The 17,784-nt window shown below is 42.2% G+C and overlaps 1 protein-coding gene across 7 annotated transcripts in view; it reads left to right on the top strand.

Moving 5' to 3' along the window:
• The window catches only part of Vwa3b (von Willebrand factor A domain containing 3B), a 256,834-nt gene that overhangs the window by 228,232 nt on the left and 10,818 nt on the right, over positions 1-17,784 (top strand). For all 7 annotated transcript variants that reach the window (XM_058578290.1, XM_058578291.1, XM_046440342.2 and 4 more), the window contains 3 exons: positions 9,646-9,751; positions 14,042-14,166; positions 15,363-15,500. In XM_058578290.1, the coding sequence (XP_058434273.1) occupies positions 9,646-9,751; positions 14,042-14,166; positions 15,363-15,500 (369 nt within the window). The remainder of the gene's footprint in view (positions 1-9,645; positions 9,752-14,041; positions 14,167-15,362; positions 15,501-17,784) is intronic.

Below are 17,784 nucleotides of genomic sequence, written 5' to 3' on the forward strand. Positions count from 1 at the left end.
ATTTCAGATTTTTTTTCCTCTTTGATTTTTTTCCCTAGAAGAGCAATCAAGGAATCTCCATCTTTTCATAAAAGTCCCCCAAGTCGCTGTTCACATCTGCTTGGCTGTTTTATTTTCAGAATGGTGACGTCTGCTCTCCGCCCTGGAGCTGGGGAGGGGAGAAAGGGCTGTTTTCCTCCTCAGGGTTTCTCCTGAGGAGTCCTCCTCTCCTTACCGTGTGAGGGAGCCATTCACACCACACAAAGTGCCAGGCTGCCTGGGATGAGCTTAGGACCAGACAGCTCACCAGGTCCATGGTCCCCTCAGAAAACAGCCCTGGAGAGGGCAGAGGAGACTTCATGGAAGAGTCTTTTTCTCAAACCTCATTTTCTAAATTCCCTGAGGAGATGTGAACAGAAACAGCTCCACCAAAGCAACTCCCCTCTGGTTTTTAAAGCAAGGCTAAGTGACTCCACTGCTGCATGGGGAGGAAGTAAATGTTCCCTTAAGCCTTGGACTCACAAGCAGTATGGCCACTTTCCCAGCGGCCCCAGCCCTGAACTGCTTTGCTAGTGGGAAAGGTGCAAGGAGACACCCCTTCCTCTCCAGGGCTGAGGCAGGAATTCCACTTAGAGTTTCACTTCTTTGGCACAATACCTCTCCTCCTGTTAAAATGCACGTGATCTGGGAAAGAAATCACATGGAGGCCTTCCAACTCCTTTACCATGAGTCACGAATCCCCAGGGGCTAGGCAGGAGTTTGTTTCTCCTGATCTTTGTCTCTCTCTCTCCCTTTAATCCATTTTTAAAAGGGATGAAGACCCTGGATATTCTCTGGGTGGAGGAAGCTCTTTGAAATCTTCTTGGCGAGTGAGGGGGATGTCAGAAGACTCTCCAGACTGGCCTTGTCCTGCTCACCAAAGTTTTAAAGGGAGTTGAATTATTCCCAGAAACACTTTGCAAATTTTATGGCCTCATAACTGGGAATTCTAGAGAGAAGATCAAAACACATGTGACTCTGCGTGCATCATCTTAATTAAAGCAAAGTCATAGACTTTACTGATCATAGGACAACACGTGGACATGGAAGCATTAATATTAAGCTGTTTTCGGTGTTAGGACACCTTGGGGACTGTGTGTGGTGGAGTTCAATGATTTGGGGCGGGAAAAATAATGCAGTAGTAGTTTCTCAATGTGATTTTTGAGCCAAGGTGTAGTTGGAGTTAAATCAAAGAAATGTGTTCTGTACCCAGCATGGAAGCTTAGTGCTTACCCAATAGGAAATTTTAAAGCATCAAACATTTAGTAACATCACTGTCTTCACTAATGCAAACCCAGGGGCGTGACCTTGAAATGAAGCAATGAAATGAAAAAAGGGTGACATCGTTTGGAGCCCCACCATACATCACCTGATGATTGAATCTGGCACAGAAGTGAATTGGATTCTCTGAATTTTATAGACAAGGCTAAATCAAATTACCCAGAGGACAGCATCTCCCCATCATGTGACTTCCCCACTGAACTGGTTTGTAGTTATTCTCAGGTGCCTAAGCCTCGAGATATGTCAGCTTATCTTAGGACAGCCATTTTTATTTCTCTCTTTCTTTCTGTCTCTCTCTTTTCTGATTCTTGTCTTCATGGATTTCTTTTTTCAATATAGTGTTTTGTTTAGTGTGTGTGTGGGGGGGTGAGTTATGGCAGGAAAGGACTGGGCTGGGGGTATTCTTTGGTGTGAGCTGTGTACCTCTAACGTCTTTTGCAAGACTTACAGCAGCAGAATATCATCTTTCAGGAACAAAACTGTCAGTATTCTGGCAGAAGGGTTGGCATGTCTAGCTTCCCTGATGAGATGTCCCCATCGTGGGAGGCCCTTCTTGTCTCTCTGCAGGACGAATCACTGTATTAAAGCCCTACTGGGCTCATTGTTGCCTGGGCTCCTCTGCTTTATTGGTGGTGGAGCCCAACTGATCATGCCATGGTACAAATGTGTATTAAGGAGTGAATGGCTCTCTGCACACAGCTGCATGCTGTGACGTTGACCAGAAATGAATTTTTGCCCAAAGTAAGAATAGCTGAAACCAAAAAGAGTGAATGTAAGTTACTGGTGCAAAGCCCTGACAATCTGACCTGACGTTTTCCAGGTACACTCACAGGTATATGAATAGTGCGAGGGAGATGATACCTCTAGCCCTTTAGAAAGACACTTTTGCAGTGTTGTTGTCCAAGCAGAACAAAGGCCTGTCTGGAGTGAATGGCTGATCTATAGTGGATGAACTGGCAAGTGAGTCAATAGAAGAAGAAGAAGAAGAAGAAAAAAAAAAACCTTATTATTCTAGGCAACTGACTTCACAGATTTGTACCTCTAACACATTCTGAAAATGTAAAAAAGTAATCTCATCAGTTAGCTTCTGGCTAGGACATTGAGAAAATCAATATTTGAAATCCAGAGATAAAAGAGGGCTAGTTAAATAAATTATGTGAGTATACTCACATAGCATTTAAAGAAGGAGCTTTAACTGAATCTAGACATAGGTTCTAAGAAGCAGCTTGGCATATTGATGAACCCTGAAGGGGGATGATCCCTTTCTGGAATCAGTCTGGAATCAGTCTGGACATTCTTCTGGAATAACATGCTGTTATTTGGAGACAGGGAGGCTGTCAGGTGGCCTCGGTGACCAACCATACCTCTCTGGCTAGCTGGTCTTTGATGTGAACACTGGTAGCAGGAAGCAAAGTGGTCTTGGAAGTCAACTTATGTAAAAGTGAGGTTTTTAAGCAACAGCTGTTGACTTGGCATGTTCTAGATTCTAAATGATCTCACTGGACTCTCTCATTGAGTTGCTGGTGGGAGGAAACTTTGGCATGGGCCTCTCTTGGGAAGATAGGAAGTCTGTGCTGCTTGTGTGCAGAGTTGGCCCGTGTTTTCCCCACGCTTTATAGAAACTGCAAAAGAGGGTGGCCTTCCTGCTTCCCTATGCCTTTTGTAGAGATGGCCTAACTGCAGATTCAGTGCCTCCTGGTCAGAAAGATGGAATCAGAGGAAGCCAGAGATCATTTAGTTTGTCTGCTTATTTGCATATTGCAGGGATAAAAAAAAAAAAAAACCTGGGAAGATTTGAAAAGATTCTGCCCAAACTCGCACAGCCAGCCGGGCAGCAATGTGTCATTTCTCCTGTCCCTTGAGGCCATTTTCAGACTGCAGTAGGTCCTTCTCAATCTTCAACAGGGAGAAAGGGGGTTAGGTTTTTCCTCTTGATAAAAGCCCCAAAATAAGCAGCTAGCAACCCCCATCCACCACTGATGACATACTGATTGCCTCAGAAAAGAGACAAATTCCAGGCTTGGGAAGAGCCCAAGCAAAATCTGACCAGTTGAGAATACCACAAACGAAGAGCAGTGTTTTCCATACATGTTTGCCCGTGGCTTCAGAGACTACCAGCAATGAAAGTCTGAAAACTTGAAAATATTCCACAAGTCCTTGAAGAGATCTTCACCCCTCAGCTTACTAATTCTTCACTTCTGAGAACCTGGATCTGAATTTTCATCTCTGAGGAAATAAACCAGACTCTCACTTCCGCTAATGAACCTGAAAAGCATCTCCAAACAGATGCCAGTGATAGATGGCTACAGCGGAGCCCTGTCATAGGCACGTCAGGGCACCATGGAAATGAGCCCACTTATTACCAGAACCCAAATTGTATTGAACATGAATAATGATCCAGTGGCAAGTGGTTTTGAGACTGCCTGAAGTTATTTAAATTTTTATAGTCAATTGCCTCATAAATTAGAGACTTCCTTAAGTGGGGGCCTACAGATGAACTCATAAAGTATGCATTGAATACTTTATTTATGATATAACTATAATACTGCAAATACATAGCTGTGGTTATTCAGCTGTAGTATTGCTAAAAGTGGCATCAAAATGCCTATGGAAATACTTTATGTTGGGCTTTGTGTCATGGAGAAAATGAGCATTTGATAGTCTGCAAAGAGGAGAATCTGCAGAATGATCTTGCTGGGTACTCTTAATTGAGATGGAGGACTAATTTCTTTTAAAAACTCAATAATTAGTAAGGTAATGGTAAAGAAAAAAATAGATAAAAATCTAGGATGGGAAACCCCTGTTTCTGTGACATGGCAATTTGGAGGGAAAGGCTTATTTGTTTTAACTTTTGATTTAAAAGGATATTCAAGGCTGGGGATTCGACTCGGTATAGAGTAAAAATGTCTCTGCTTATTTATTCAGCCCACTAGATGCAAAATGCCATGAGCAGTCGCATAGATCAATCAGAAATAAGTAGCCACTCATATTTTCCTTTAAAAATAAAAACAGATTTAGGCTGAAGCAGGAGGATCCCAAGTTCAAAGCCAGCCTCAGCAACTTAGCAAGGCCCTAAGCAACTTAGCAAGACTCTGTCTCAAAATAAAAAATTAAAAATGGGCTGGAGATGTGACTCGGTGGTTAAGCACCCTCTGGATTCAATCTCTGGTATGAAAAAAAAAACCGACTTAAATAAACAAAATCAAAAGCCTAGATTTATAGAAGTATGATCACTTGTTATAAAATTTTGTCTTTCAATACAATGATGGGGTTTTTTTTAGTTGTAAATGAATGCAATATCTTTATTTTTATTTATTTATATTTATGTGGTGCTGAGGATCAAACCCTGTTCCTCACACATGCCAGGCAAGTGTTCTATCACTGAGCCACAATCCCAGCCCAATTCAGTGGTTTTAATAAAATCATCAGAGTTGTCAGTTACCACCACAAATCCAGTGTTACCACATTATCCTCATCCCCAAAAGATCCCTCATTCCCATGTACTGTCAACCTCTGTTCCACCCACAGCTCCAGGTAACCACTAATCAATTTCTGTCTCTATAAATTTGCCTTTTCTGCATATTTCACATATCAATGGCTGCATTATATTCTATTGTATACCACATTTGTTCATCTATTCCCCAATTAATGGATAGTTGAATTATTTCCATCTTTTTATTATTATAGACCATGCTGATATATGAACTTGCACATAAATCTTTGTATGGTTATAAGTTTTCATTTCTTTTGTATTTATACCTAACAGTAGTATTTATGGGTTATATGGTAAGTTTATTTTTTTCAAGAAAGTATCAAGCTTTTGCCAAAGTGTTAAAAATAAGTTGGCCAAAAATATAAGGATTTATTAATAGACTCTCAATACTGTTCCTTTTTGGCACATGACTATTCTTACATCAGTAGCATACTTTCATGGTTAAGTGTAGCTTCATAGTAAGTTTTGAAATCAAGAAGTGTAAGATCTCCAAATTTGTTCTTTTTCAGAATTGTTTTGGCATGTCTGGGTCCTCAGAATTTATGTGTAAATTTTAGGTCACCTTCCAAATTTCTGAACAACAACAAAGACAAACATACTAGGATTTTGACATGAATTATATTGAATCTATAGGGCAATTGAAATCAAATGGCTCTCTTAATAACATCAACTTTGATCCATGAACATGATATGTCACTCCCACTCAGTGATGTTTTGTAGATTACAGTGAATAGGTCTTTCACTTATTTTCATAAATTCATTCCTAAATGTATCTGTTTGAATGCTATTATAAATGAAATTTTTATTAATCTCATGTTTGGATTATTTATTTCTAGTACATAGAAAAACTAATTTTTATTTATCTTGTAGCATGATATCTTGCTGAACTTGTCATTAATTCAAGTAATTTTGAGGTGGATTCTCTAGAATTTTTCAAATATAGAGTATATAATTTATGAATAAATATACCTAGATTTACTTGTTCCTTTTCCTGGATTTTTTTCTTGCCTTATTATATTGGTTAGAACCTCAAGTACCAAGTTGAATAAAAGTAGCAAAAGTGATTTGCCATTTTTCTGATCTTCAGGGGGAAGTTTTTCACCATTATGATATTTGCTGGAGGCTTTTCATAGATGCCTTTTATCAAGCTGAAAGTGTTCCTTCCTTCTATTCTTAAATTGTTGGGAATTTTTGTCACAAAAGTGCTGGGTTTGGATAAATTTTCCTTCTTTGTGCATTGAAATTATCATATGGTTTTATGGCTTATTCTGTTAAGTTGGTGCATTACATTAGTTGATATTCTTTGTTCTATTAACATGATTTTAAACCAGCTTTGCATTCCTGGTATAAATCCTACTTTGCCAATGTGTAGAATCCTTCTTATCTTGTGGATTCATGAAATATACAGATCTGTAGTTTCCTTATCTTGTGATATCTCTGTCTCTTTTTTTATTGGGATAATGCTTCACCTGCCTTTTTCTAATCTATGGATCCTTTCAGTTTTTGTGGTTCCAAGAGGCTCCTCTGTCCAGTTCTCCAGCCAAAATATCTGGTTATATTTTGTTTTCTTTTACCCAGAGATCAGTGTCATGCTTCTACTTATTTTACTTGTATCTGTGGACTGATTCCACTTTCTTTGGACCACAGTGCTATTATTCAAACCAGATTTCCCTCCTTCAGAGTTCTGGCTCCTCTGGGCTCATGTTGCCAACATTACCACAGGATGGGTTTTGGGGACTAGGGTACAAAATTGGGTTAAAAGGAGAGAGGAATTTCTTTATCTTCTGCAAGTATTAGGAGTCCCCTTAAACCAGAACTAGAGGACTTCTAAAGCTGTCTGCACCTGGTGCCCAATTCTGACTACCTGGAGATCAGGCCACTAGAGGGAAAATATAATAAACACATTATTGGTTATGAAGTGCTTTGAATTCTTGCTTTTTTTCCCCAACTCATTTATTACTATTTGATTTTCAGATTTCTTGAATAGATTTTTTAAAATCCAGAACCTAAACTTTCTATAAGCCTACACTATTTCATTTCTCTAGCAATTAATTTGTAGTATAGTTTACAAGGACATTGGTCCTCAAATTGATTGGGAATTAGAAATAATTACTATTCTGGATGATAAAATGAAGGTTTTGTGGAATTTGGTGGGGGAGGGGCGGGTTAGCAGACATTGAGTCTTTCTATTAGTGATCAGTCATCAAACATAGAAAATAGAACGTTTGATAGCAACAAAACAGTGTTTATTTTGCTGTTTCTGAAATTTCCTGGGGGTAAAGTCTTCACAGAAAAGTTATAAGTGAGCTGGTCCATGAGGTTTATCTGGAACAAAAAAAGGATACTGTTTTTTTTTTTCTTCTTCTTCTTTCCTCTATGTCCTTCAAAATTAAACACTTTCTATTGATATGTCTTAAGTACATTGTCTCTTCTCTGTTACATCAATTCTGCTATTCATTAGATATTTATCCTGATATTATATTTTTTACTTCCAAAGTTTCCATTTTTTATACTTTATATTTCTTTATTGGAAAAAACTAAATGAACAACGTTTCAACAGTATTTACTTTTACCTCCTGGACTGTGTTTATAATTGCTGATTATAAACCCTTCCTAGACCAGCTCACTTATAACTGATTTATCAGTTATTCAAACATCTGGGTCATCTCAGTGTTGGGATCTTTGGGTTGCCTTTTACCTTGAGAATTGCTCAAATTTTCTTGCTTTTTTCTATGTTGCATTTTTAAATGTATGCTGGACTTTTTGATACAGTGTTTTAAGAGTCTAGATTTCAGTTTTCTGGAGAAGGCTGAGTTTGTTTGTTTGTTTCCATCCAACTTGGTTAGGGTTAGAGTTCCATAGTAGTGGTTCCCATGTCAGTTCCGTTTTAAAAAGCTGGTGCTGTTTCCTTTGAGTCTGCCCCATGCTTGCCTTATTTGGGGTTCATTCTGTCAGTCTGGGACTTGGACAATGGTGTAAACTTTAGCTCAGTTCTTGAATCCTGGGCCTTGTTGCTTTAAGTCTTTCCTACTCGTGTGCACTTCATGAGTGAGTCCTGGAATTTGATTCATTCATAGAGAGAAGAAAGACATCATCTCCTCCAGCTATTTCCTCTCTGAGACTTCCAGATTAATTTTTAATTTTTATCATAGTACTTATTTCATAACAACTCAAATGCATAGAAGAGCTCTTGCTAATGATAACAGTGTCCCTGCCATCTCAATCCTACTTCCCAGAAGCAACATCTATGACATTTGTTTTTAGTTCTTCTCTTCAAACTCTTTTTATGCCTCTATTTCATGATTAATCATATTTAAACAATATTTTATGCCTCTGTATGAAAAAAAAGTGATAATTTACCCTTGTCAGTCCCTCTCCCAACATTGTTAGTTGTATTTGCAATGTTTTACTTAATATATTTAAGCCTATCTTTTTAGATTCACATCAAGTTTCATAATCTTCAATTCCTGAATCCACATGGTAGAGATCTCGGTGCCAGTGATTTTTCTTTCTTCTTTCAATTCCACCTTCCAAGAGCTGCATTTAGGCCACTGTATTGCCAGTATTATGCTCTTCCCAAAGGCTCACTGTAAATTTTAAGGTTGTTTTAAAAACCATTAAACACTGTTTGCATTATTATGATATATGCATAACTGTTGTTCAAAACTGGTACAAATCACGGTTTAGTGGTACATGGCCCTCTTGAAGTCTTATTTGATATGTCAACCAATTAAAGAATGTTAACAGCATCAAGAAAATAAATTTCTTTACCTTTTATCCCTTGGTATTCAAAATGATGCCACAATTTTGCTTATGTTTGAGTCATTACTTTGTGTTTATTTTAGATAGATAGACAGACATGCTTTTATAGATGTATGTGTGTTTTTTTCTAGGATTTCTATGTCCTCTTTTTCCTGGGAGACTTCCTGATGTCTATGACCTGCAGAAAGCTATCCTTCTGAGATTTCCCTTTCCTGTTCCCTTGGGATGGATCCTACCGCTTCCTGGATTTTATGTGTTTCTCTTTCTTCATGCCTTCATTTTGCTGGAATACATTTTCAAATAACTTACTAACATAGGATGAATGGGAGGGAGTTTGTGCTTACGGGCATGACTAGCAATATCTTTACCTTGTCATTTAATTTGATTGACAGCTTTCTGGGGTTTAGAATACTAGGCTGAAAGTTCCTTTCTCCAGGGACATTGAAAGGACATCCTATTCCTTCTAGTATCCACACTTGCCCCACCAGGAGCTATGAGAACAAGAGCAATCCATTCATTAGCCAATCTCAGCCCTTGCATTTCTTTCCTCTTTGTATGTAGGTGATTTATAAGAGTTTTTCTTTGTCCTGAAGGGGTGGGATATGAGCTATTATATTTGTAATCACTGTGCTTTCATGCTTGTCTCCAAGTTGCTAACTGATGATTGACTTTTCTGTTAAAGAACCCATTCACCTCCCCCAATTCTACGAAGGCGATGGTACAAGTCCTGTTTCTAGGTAGTCTTTGGTGTCCCTAGCTTTAAGACTATCATAGATTTTCTAGAATTCTAGTTGTATGTATGATTATTTTCTGTATTTCCCTTTTCTTCAGTTGGTTAGTCAATTCTCCTTTTACCTGGAGCTAAGTATAGATATTGGGGAGGATAGATAGTACACTTCCCAAGAGGGTGATTTTTAATTAATATAGAACAGAAGGTATTCCAAAGTGAGTATATAGCTTATGTAGGTTTGGTAGTTCTTCATTAGTGCTGTGCTCAGGAAAGAATCCCAGGTGATGTGAGACTTAGGATTTTCACTCTCTATACTGACTTTTTCTCATTAATGACTACTGTTTGTCTTTTTCAACAACAGAAACCTCAAGGAAATCCTACAAAGAAAACCAAACCAAAAAAAGTAGATCCCCTGAAAGGCCAGAAGGTTATTGCAAGATGTGATGAAAATGGCTTTTATTTTCCGGGTAGGCTTGCTTTTTACTTATTTATTTATTTTTTTGTGAGACTCTTTTGTTAAATAATTTGGCACTAGAGACCACTAAGGTATTCTTAAGTGAAACAGTGATGGGTTTTCTCATCACATTGGAAGGCGGGGGGGGGGGGGGGGGGGGAATAGCCAGAAAAGTGTATTCATTTTAACTCTCATTTGCTTAGCAGACATATTTTTATTATATACCTACTTTGTTCTTTTGTGCAATATTCTGAAAGTGCTGGTCTGATACAGTAAGCAAACACATGAAAATTCTTATCTTTCTGGAGGTTATTTATATCTTACGGTGGGAGACAGACAAGCAACGGAACAAGTACAGGCGGGTTGCATGTCAAGATACAGTGCCCACAGAGAAAAATCAGGCCACAGCGGGCGTTGAGAGTGTCAAGGTGAAGGTCGCGGTTCTAAATGTGTGCTTAGCCCTGCACACTGAAGAGCTCTTGGGGAAGGTGACACAGGATAAGGACTCAAAGGAGGAGGGCACGCCATGAAATAACCTGAGGAAGACAGTTAAAGAGGAGGCACGGGCAGCTCCAAGGCTGGAGGCTGGAGCAAGCATGGAGAGTTGGGGAAAGAGCAAGCTAGAGAGGAGGAGGGAGCTGGGGGAGGAGCCAGCAGCTGGTGTGGCTGCACCTTAGGGGTCTGCCCAGCGTTCCTGGGCGGATGTGGTTCCTGAAAGAACTGAGCAACCGCAGCCCAGCATTGGGTGGGGGTATGAAAGACCTACTAAGAGGGTCAGAGAGACCCGCCAAGACCACAGTCACATGCAAAACCAAAGGTCACACTGGCAGTTTATCTTACTTTATTTAATCTTTTTGTGTGTGTGTGTGATACTAGAGATTGAACCCCAGGGTCTCTGTCACGGACCACACCCCTAGTCCTTTTTATTTTAAGATAGGGTCTTGCTAAGTTGCCCAGGCTGGCCTTGAACTTGCATTCCTCCTGACTCAGCCTCGCAAGTGTCTGGGATGACAGCGTGTGACACTGCACCCCACATGTTGGCAGTTTTTAAAAAATGTGTAATTAGAGATCATTTGCTCTTAATAGCTGCATGGGATCTGGCTAATTGGGAATTTTAATTTTGCAGCTGTGATCAAATTTAAGTTGGGGTAAAATATTTGAATTTAGTCATATAACTAGTAATTTTGATCAGTGACTAGTTAGAAAACACTGACTGCCAAATTAAATGACAGTGTGTGGGAGAGCTGGATAACTTACTTTTTGTGTCCTCTCCTCTCCAAAGTCAAGTAATCTTTAATGGGAAATTTCAACTGTACCTTGATAGAGTTAGTTTTTATAGAAAATAATTTCAAGCTTATATAAAATAGTTGCAAGAATAATACAGAGAACTCCTGTGTGTGCTTTACCTAGATTTACAAATTTTTAACATTTGATCACATTTAATCACATACTTTTATTTATTCTGTCTCATCTCTCTTTCCCCTCCACATGTACACATCACACCCACATATCATTTATGCTGAACTATTAGAGGTTGGGCAACACTTATCATGCTTTGCCCTTGATACAACAGTGTATGTTTCTCAAGTACAAGGATGTTCTCTTAATATAACCACAATAAAGTTATAAGATTCAGGAAATTTAACACTATTATAGTCCTTTAATCTACAGATTTTGACTTCATTAACTGTCCCAATAATGGCTTTTATATGATTTTTTTCTCAGTGCAGTTCCAATCCAGAATCCCATATTGAATTTAGTTAACATGTCTCTTTAGTCCTCTTTAATCTAGAGTCATTATTTAGCTTTTTCTGTCACTCATGATGATAGTGACATTACTGAAGAGTAAGGCCAATTATTTCATGACATGTTCCTCAATTTGGACTAGATTGGATTCAATGTATACATTCTTGGTCAGAATGTTACCTGAGTGACCTTATTCAGGTGACATTGCATCCGAAGGCACATGATGTCCATCTGCCCTCATTAGTCCACCTGGTCACTATGAGTTGCTACTTTCCCTCCTGCAAAAGAGAAGGATAGCAGAGTGATGTAGGGCACAAACATGGCACCCACTGGTGAACCCCTTTCTGGAAGCTATTACTCCAAAGCTCCTAAACACGTTCAGTGAAGAACAGCTGTTGAAAATGTGCCCTCAGCCCAAGGCAGCATTGCACCTGCTGGATCTGGGTGTCCCTTGGTAGAGGCCAGGTCACACTGGAACAGAGCTGGGCCGGCTGGCTATTGCTGCCACCCTCCAGGGCATGGCAGGGACTCCCAGGAGAGGTCCGAGTTCCAGGGGTGGTCGAGGTGGACTGCCTAGATGAGGAACGACTCCCTTGTACAGAGTGGAAGTGGTCAGGGCTTGTCTGGCTGACAGGCAAGACGCCTTTCAACACCGCATCCGATCGTGGCTGGTGGGACTGGGGCTCGCTCCTCGTCATTCACTGGCGAGAGGCATCTTACTTGGTGAAGCTCGGGGATTTCTGTTTGAGGCCACAGGACAAGTTATAATTGGAAGAAAACAGGGGCATGTGCGATGTCTACATCAGAAGACCCTGGGCTTTGATTTATTCCGATTGGGCCCCTTCCCTCTTCTCGCCCTATGACGGGGTCCCTCAGTTTCCCTCTGCCTCAGCTTCCCTGCCTTTACAACTGGAATTGAAACCTACCACAGCCTTTGTGAGATTGTCGCCTAGATTAAGGGTGGCAGCGCACAGCGCGCTGTTCATTGCGTGGGAAGAGTCCATCTAGTGTCCACTGAGAGCCCCTCTGAGGAGACCCAGCCACTGCAGTACTCTCTGGGGCACAGGCAGCTGTTTTCACATTCACAGCTTAACAGAAGTCACAGGCAAAGGGACTCGCCAGACTAAAGGAAGAAGAGGCTATGACAAGGGAGTGTGGGTGGCATTGCAGTGGAGAAGATGGCCAGGAGTCTCCAGCCTGAGACTCCTGTTTGGAAAAAAGATGGAGAACTACGCATGCACCTTCCACCCAAGAACCAACTTATACTGACTGCCAATCCTCTGACCACTGGGCATGGACAGCATGTTTGCTGAGAAGCTCAAAAAGAGGTGTGTTCCCCTTCCCCCATCCGACTACAGGACAGCTCCTGGCTGAGTTAAGGGGCTGACTCCTACCCAGGAAGATGCCTAGGCTGGACAGCCTCCCCCAGAAGGAAGACCAGAAGCCTGGAGGCTCTTCTGCTTGCTCCTTGAATCCGTCCTCAGATGGATTTCAGAACCAAGAGACATAGTCTCAGCTCTCTGGCATTGGGGGTAGAAAGAGAGAGAGTGCAGGTAAGGAAGGCCCAAACTTGGAGCTGAACTTAGTCCTAACACAAGAATTGGTAGCAATTCCTTAATAAGATGGAGACTGAGGCCAACCCTGAGTCCTCCAGCTCTCCCAGGATATAGCTAGCAGGGGAGCCTGGTGAGGCTGGTCTTGAAGATAATTGTGAGAAACTTACCCACATGTACTGATATTATAGAAAGAAAGAAACAGAATTGAAGGAACTAAAAAGGCGTCATGAGCTGGGCACAGTGGTACACGGCTATAATCCCAGTGCACAAGAGGCTGAGGCAGGAGGATCACAAGTTCAAAGCCGGTCTTAGCAATTTAGCAAGGCGCTAAGCAACTCAGTGAGACCTGTCCTGTCTCTACATAAAATACAAAATAGGGCTGGGGATGTGGCTCAGTGATTGAGGGCTCTTGAGTTCAATTCCTGGTACCAAAAAAGAAAAAGAAAACAAAGAAGAAGGAGAAGGAGAAGTCGTGAGAACACAAAGTCTACATGCAACGTGTACAGCAAAGATAAGCTGATGTTTTCTGTGGAAGAAAAAAGTAGTCTAAGCTTCGTGGGACATACAGCCTCCGTCCCAGCTTCTCCACCTTTTTACCTCCTCATTTTTCACCAGATGAGAAGCTGATTCGGATGGAGTTCATGTTTCCTTTATACTTTCACAATTTAATAACACCTTTTTTCTATCTTTGGAGAAGAAAACAGGGATAAAATAAATAAGTAAGGGAATGGGGCAATAGGGGGTATCCAGAGGGAGGATGGTCTCTGGGACTAGCGTCTCACCGCTGGATGGCAGCTGGTGGTGCCCGACGGACAGGCCTCCTGGAGTCGCCCAGCTCCAGCCCAGAGCATGCGCTTTGCCACTCCGCACGGCGCAGCCGGGTAGACCACGTTCACATTATTTTCTAGAGAAATCAAAGGGCTATGCTGATTAAAGCAGCCAGGTGCTGTGACTCGGTAGCACTCTTGTCTTTATATCTATGCCGCCTTTGATTCCTTCAGGGATTGTGAAGAAGTGCTTGAACCCCACCCACGCACTGGTGGGCTTCAAGTATGGAGACACCAAGGTCGTTCCCACCTCCTTCATCACTCCCATCGGAGGCGCCATGCCCTGCCCGCTGCTGCAGGTACCTGCTCCATTCTGTCCTGGGACCCTTCCCATCATCCATGCAGTGTAGGATAACAGAAGATAGCAAGGCACTGTTTAGCACTTTGCTGATTCCAGATGGGCTCCAGCAGGGAGCTTATGTTTGGGCAGGAAGAGCAGTGGCTTCTGTTTCTGGAACCTGTCACCTGACAATTTCTTTGCTAGTGACTCTGACCTGCCAGCTCCTGCTGATGTAGCTCAGGATTGTGCAGATTGACTTACATTGCACCTTGTGGCTCTTGTCGCTTGACAAGACTATAGATAGATGGGGGAAGGGAGTCGCTGTGGTTCTTGACACTCTAACTGCAAAAGATGACATTATATTGTATGTAATATCAAGGAAGGAGACAGTGCTTCCTTAACATTGTAGTCAGTTGACATCAGACTGTGATGTAATGCACAGTGGCCCCCAGTGTGCATTCCACAGATGAGCCAGACTAATGTGCTCTCATCTGCTCATCACTTCGTAAAGGCTATACTGTGTCTGGACCATCCTCCTGCCACTGTCCTGGCACCAAGGCCAAGGTAAGGGGAGGCCTTGCAAAGTGCAATTTCTTGCATCATATGAGCCAGGAGGAAATAGAGCATTTCACCTTGGATGTCTGTTCCTATGTCTCTGGCCAAACCCATTGTGCACTCAGGCACTTTGCCCCTGATGACTGGCCAGCACCCAGCAGTCTGTGTGCTCTTTTGCAAAGTTTCCTTTCTGCTGCAGGTAACCTGTGGAACTTTTATCCATGCCTTCCAAGTGTGCACTTGGGAGCCACATTGACCAAACCTGCTCCTTTGCTTTGAGTGGCAGCCCTTCTGATATGCGAGGAGACACCAAGTGTGTCTCTTAAGTCAAGCACCCCAAACAGGTTCCTTCAACAAATCTCATAACATGTGGTTTCCAGAACTCCCACCATCCTCCTGGCTGTCCCCTGGACCTTTGTCAGTTGGCAAAGTCCTACCAAAATGGGGCTTCCCCAAACTGACCATAAAATTCCAGGTGTGCCTCACCAATGAATCCAGAGAATTCTGGAATTCATTCTTAACAGGAAAAAGAAAAATAGGTATTTGAATTTTAGCCCCAGTACTTCCCAGTCATGTGGGGTATTTTGACACAAGTTTCTATCAACATTGTCTGTGAGATCTATAAACATTATCTGCTCTGATATCTGTTCTCCTCTACAGGTTGGAGATTACGTGTTTGCCAAAATTGTGATCCCCAAAGGATTTGACTTCTATGTCCCTGCCATTGTCACAGCACTTCCAAATCCAGATTCAAACTCAGAAAAATTCTACACAGTTTTAAAGTGTAACAACCGTAGAGTAAGTAGACTTTGGTTTAGAAAACCACTGTCCTGCTAGAAAGTGGCCTTACCCTGGACGTCCCCTCATCCTTTTCTGGCTTAGCCAGATGTTTCGGCCAAGGCTCTGCCTAGACACACCCTGGGTTTGGATTCTGCCAGGAAAACTCTATCCCCACTGGGGTCATCATGACCTGCGCTGAATGATCTTTTGACTCTGGCCAGACTCTGTTCTGCATTTGACAGCTGGATGGGCTCACTCTGGGTTCTTGGGGTGTCATTCTCTCCCCCCTCCCCGTCCTCCTCCTACTACCTTGTTCTCCTCTGCAAGCCCTGAAGATATGGGCATCTCCCAAGCTTCTCCCAGTCCTGTCCTCCTCTGCTACCTCATGGCCTGTCTCTTGGGATAAGCCTTGATCTTTGGACACCTTCTCTGGGCCAGGCATGGCGGCTCCTGCTCCTACCCTGAGCTACAACTCTGCATTTCTTACTGGGTTCTCCCGGACGGCTCCCTCTTGGTGAACCACAGGCCATCCCAAAGTGTGGGGGTCAGAGGCAGGGATGCCCCTCTTCCTTCAGCCCTCATCAAGGAATATCACCCCCTGGTTCCCCACCTTATCCCTGCCTAGGAAACCCCCGCCCTGGGACTGGCAGGAATATGAGGTCAAGTGCAGCTGGGTAGAGAGAACATAGGCTTTATGGTTTAAAAAGCTTGGATTCACTGAACCCTCTGCTGTGCTTTCTAGTGGATACCTGACCTGGGCAGTCTGCTTCACCTTTCTGAGCCTCTGTTTCATTACATAAGAGATATGTGAAGTGTTGTGTTTTCTGTCTGATCCGAGGAGTTCCTCTCTGTCTTCCAGATTTAATGCATACTGTCGGTATTCTTTTTTCTAGTCTATTGCTTGTCTTTTAATTTTAGGATCTCTGTTTATACAGATGCTCTAAATTTTAATATGGTCAAATGTATGCATCCCCTCCTGTATAAATTGCCTTCTCTATGTTTTGTTTAAGAAATCCTTCCTTAATGATATATTTCTCTAAAAACTTACCTGATTGAGACTTCCCACTGACCCTCTCCCATGCTGGCTTCTTCACCAAATTTCCAACCCTGACTTATTCCTCTTTATACCCTCTTCCTACGTAGCCCCTGATGGAAAGAAGGTTCTCATGGTGTTTTTTAAAAGTACTTGAATGAATGAAATTCCTAATGAAAACTGACATTGCCTGATGGACCACTTAACAAGCCTAAAAAATTGATTGGCAAGAGAAATAGATTGGTGAGAAGAAAGCAAAATAGCAGGGCTAACTTTATTGAGCCCTTGCTATGTGCCTGGGGTAATGTAAATGCTCTCTGGGTTGCGAGTGGCTGAATCCTCAGCACACTGTGAGGTAGGGACTGTCATCCCATTTTCAGATAAGGAAACTGAATCAGAGAACTGAAGTCACATATCTGGTAAGTGATTGAGCAGGCATTTCAACCCAAACATCTGGATCCATGGCTTGCACACTAAGGCACTGTGCCCAACTGCTTCGTCTACAGAATTAAAATATTGAGTAAATTCTTGACTGTAGCATGAGGTGTTTCCATCAGGAGATGGGGCAAGGGAAACCAATTTTAGGGTTGAGGGAAGGTATGAAGATGGTCAGAGCCAGTGGACACCAGAGCGCTGTGTCCGACTAACAAGAGAAGAAGGTGTCTTCCCACCAGTCCGTGCAAAACCATATTGTTAGAGAAAGTTGAGCAGTCGGGAAGGATGGAGAAGTGGCTAGCATTCCTTGTATATGACACTGTTCTCTGGGGATAGCAAACCAAAGGACATCTGAGGAGATGTCCCCAGGCATGCCCCAGGGTTTGGGGAGAGATGAGGCAGTTAGCTCAGGATCCCTGAGAAGGAGCTTCAGAGCCCAGGGGGGGACCTTGGAGTTGACCCACAGGGTACGGCGTCCCTGAAGTCCAGAGAGGCATGCTCAGGGGAAAGGACACTGGAGACAGTGCTGTCAGCGATCCTTGGAGACCCCACAACATCGAAAGTTGGGCATTCAGCCAAAGGGTGGTGGCTGCAGTTGTCATAGAGATGGCCAAGGCTGAAAAAAAAGATAGAATGGAAGGTGGTTATACAAAGAGTGTGTGTGTGTGTGTGTGTGCGCGCGCGTGTGTCATATCTTATGTGGGTAGATTTGACAACTGACCCGGAATGTGGAGAAATGACAGAGCCGATTCAACAATGTTTAATTCCGCAAGGAAATCAAGGGAATCTCTGAATCTAACCGGCTGTCTCTTAAGTGTCACCCTGAATAGGATA

This window comes from Marmota monax, unplaced genomic scaffold (assembly GCF_021218885.2).
Source record: "Marmota monax isolate L192 unplaced genomic scaffold, Marmota_monax_Labrador192_F-V1.1 WCK01_AAM20220418_F8-fsc00210, whole genome shotgun sequence".
Classification (NCBI taxonomy): Eukaryota; Metazoa; Chordata; class Mammalia; order Rodentia; family Sciuridae; genus Marmota; species Marmota monax.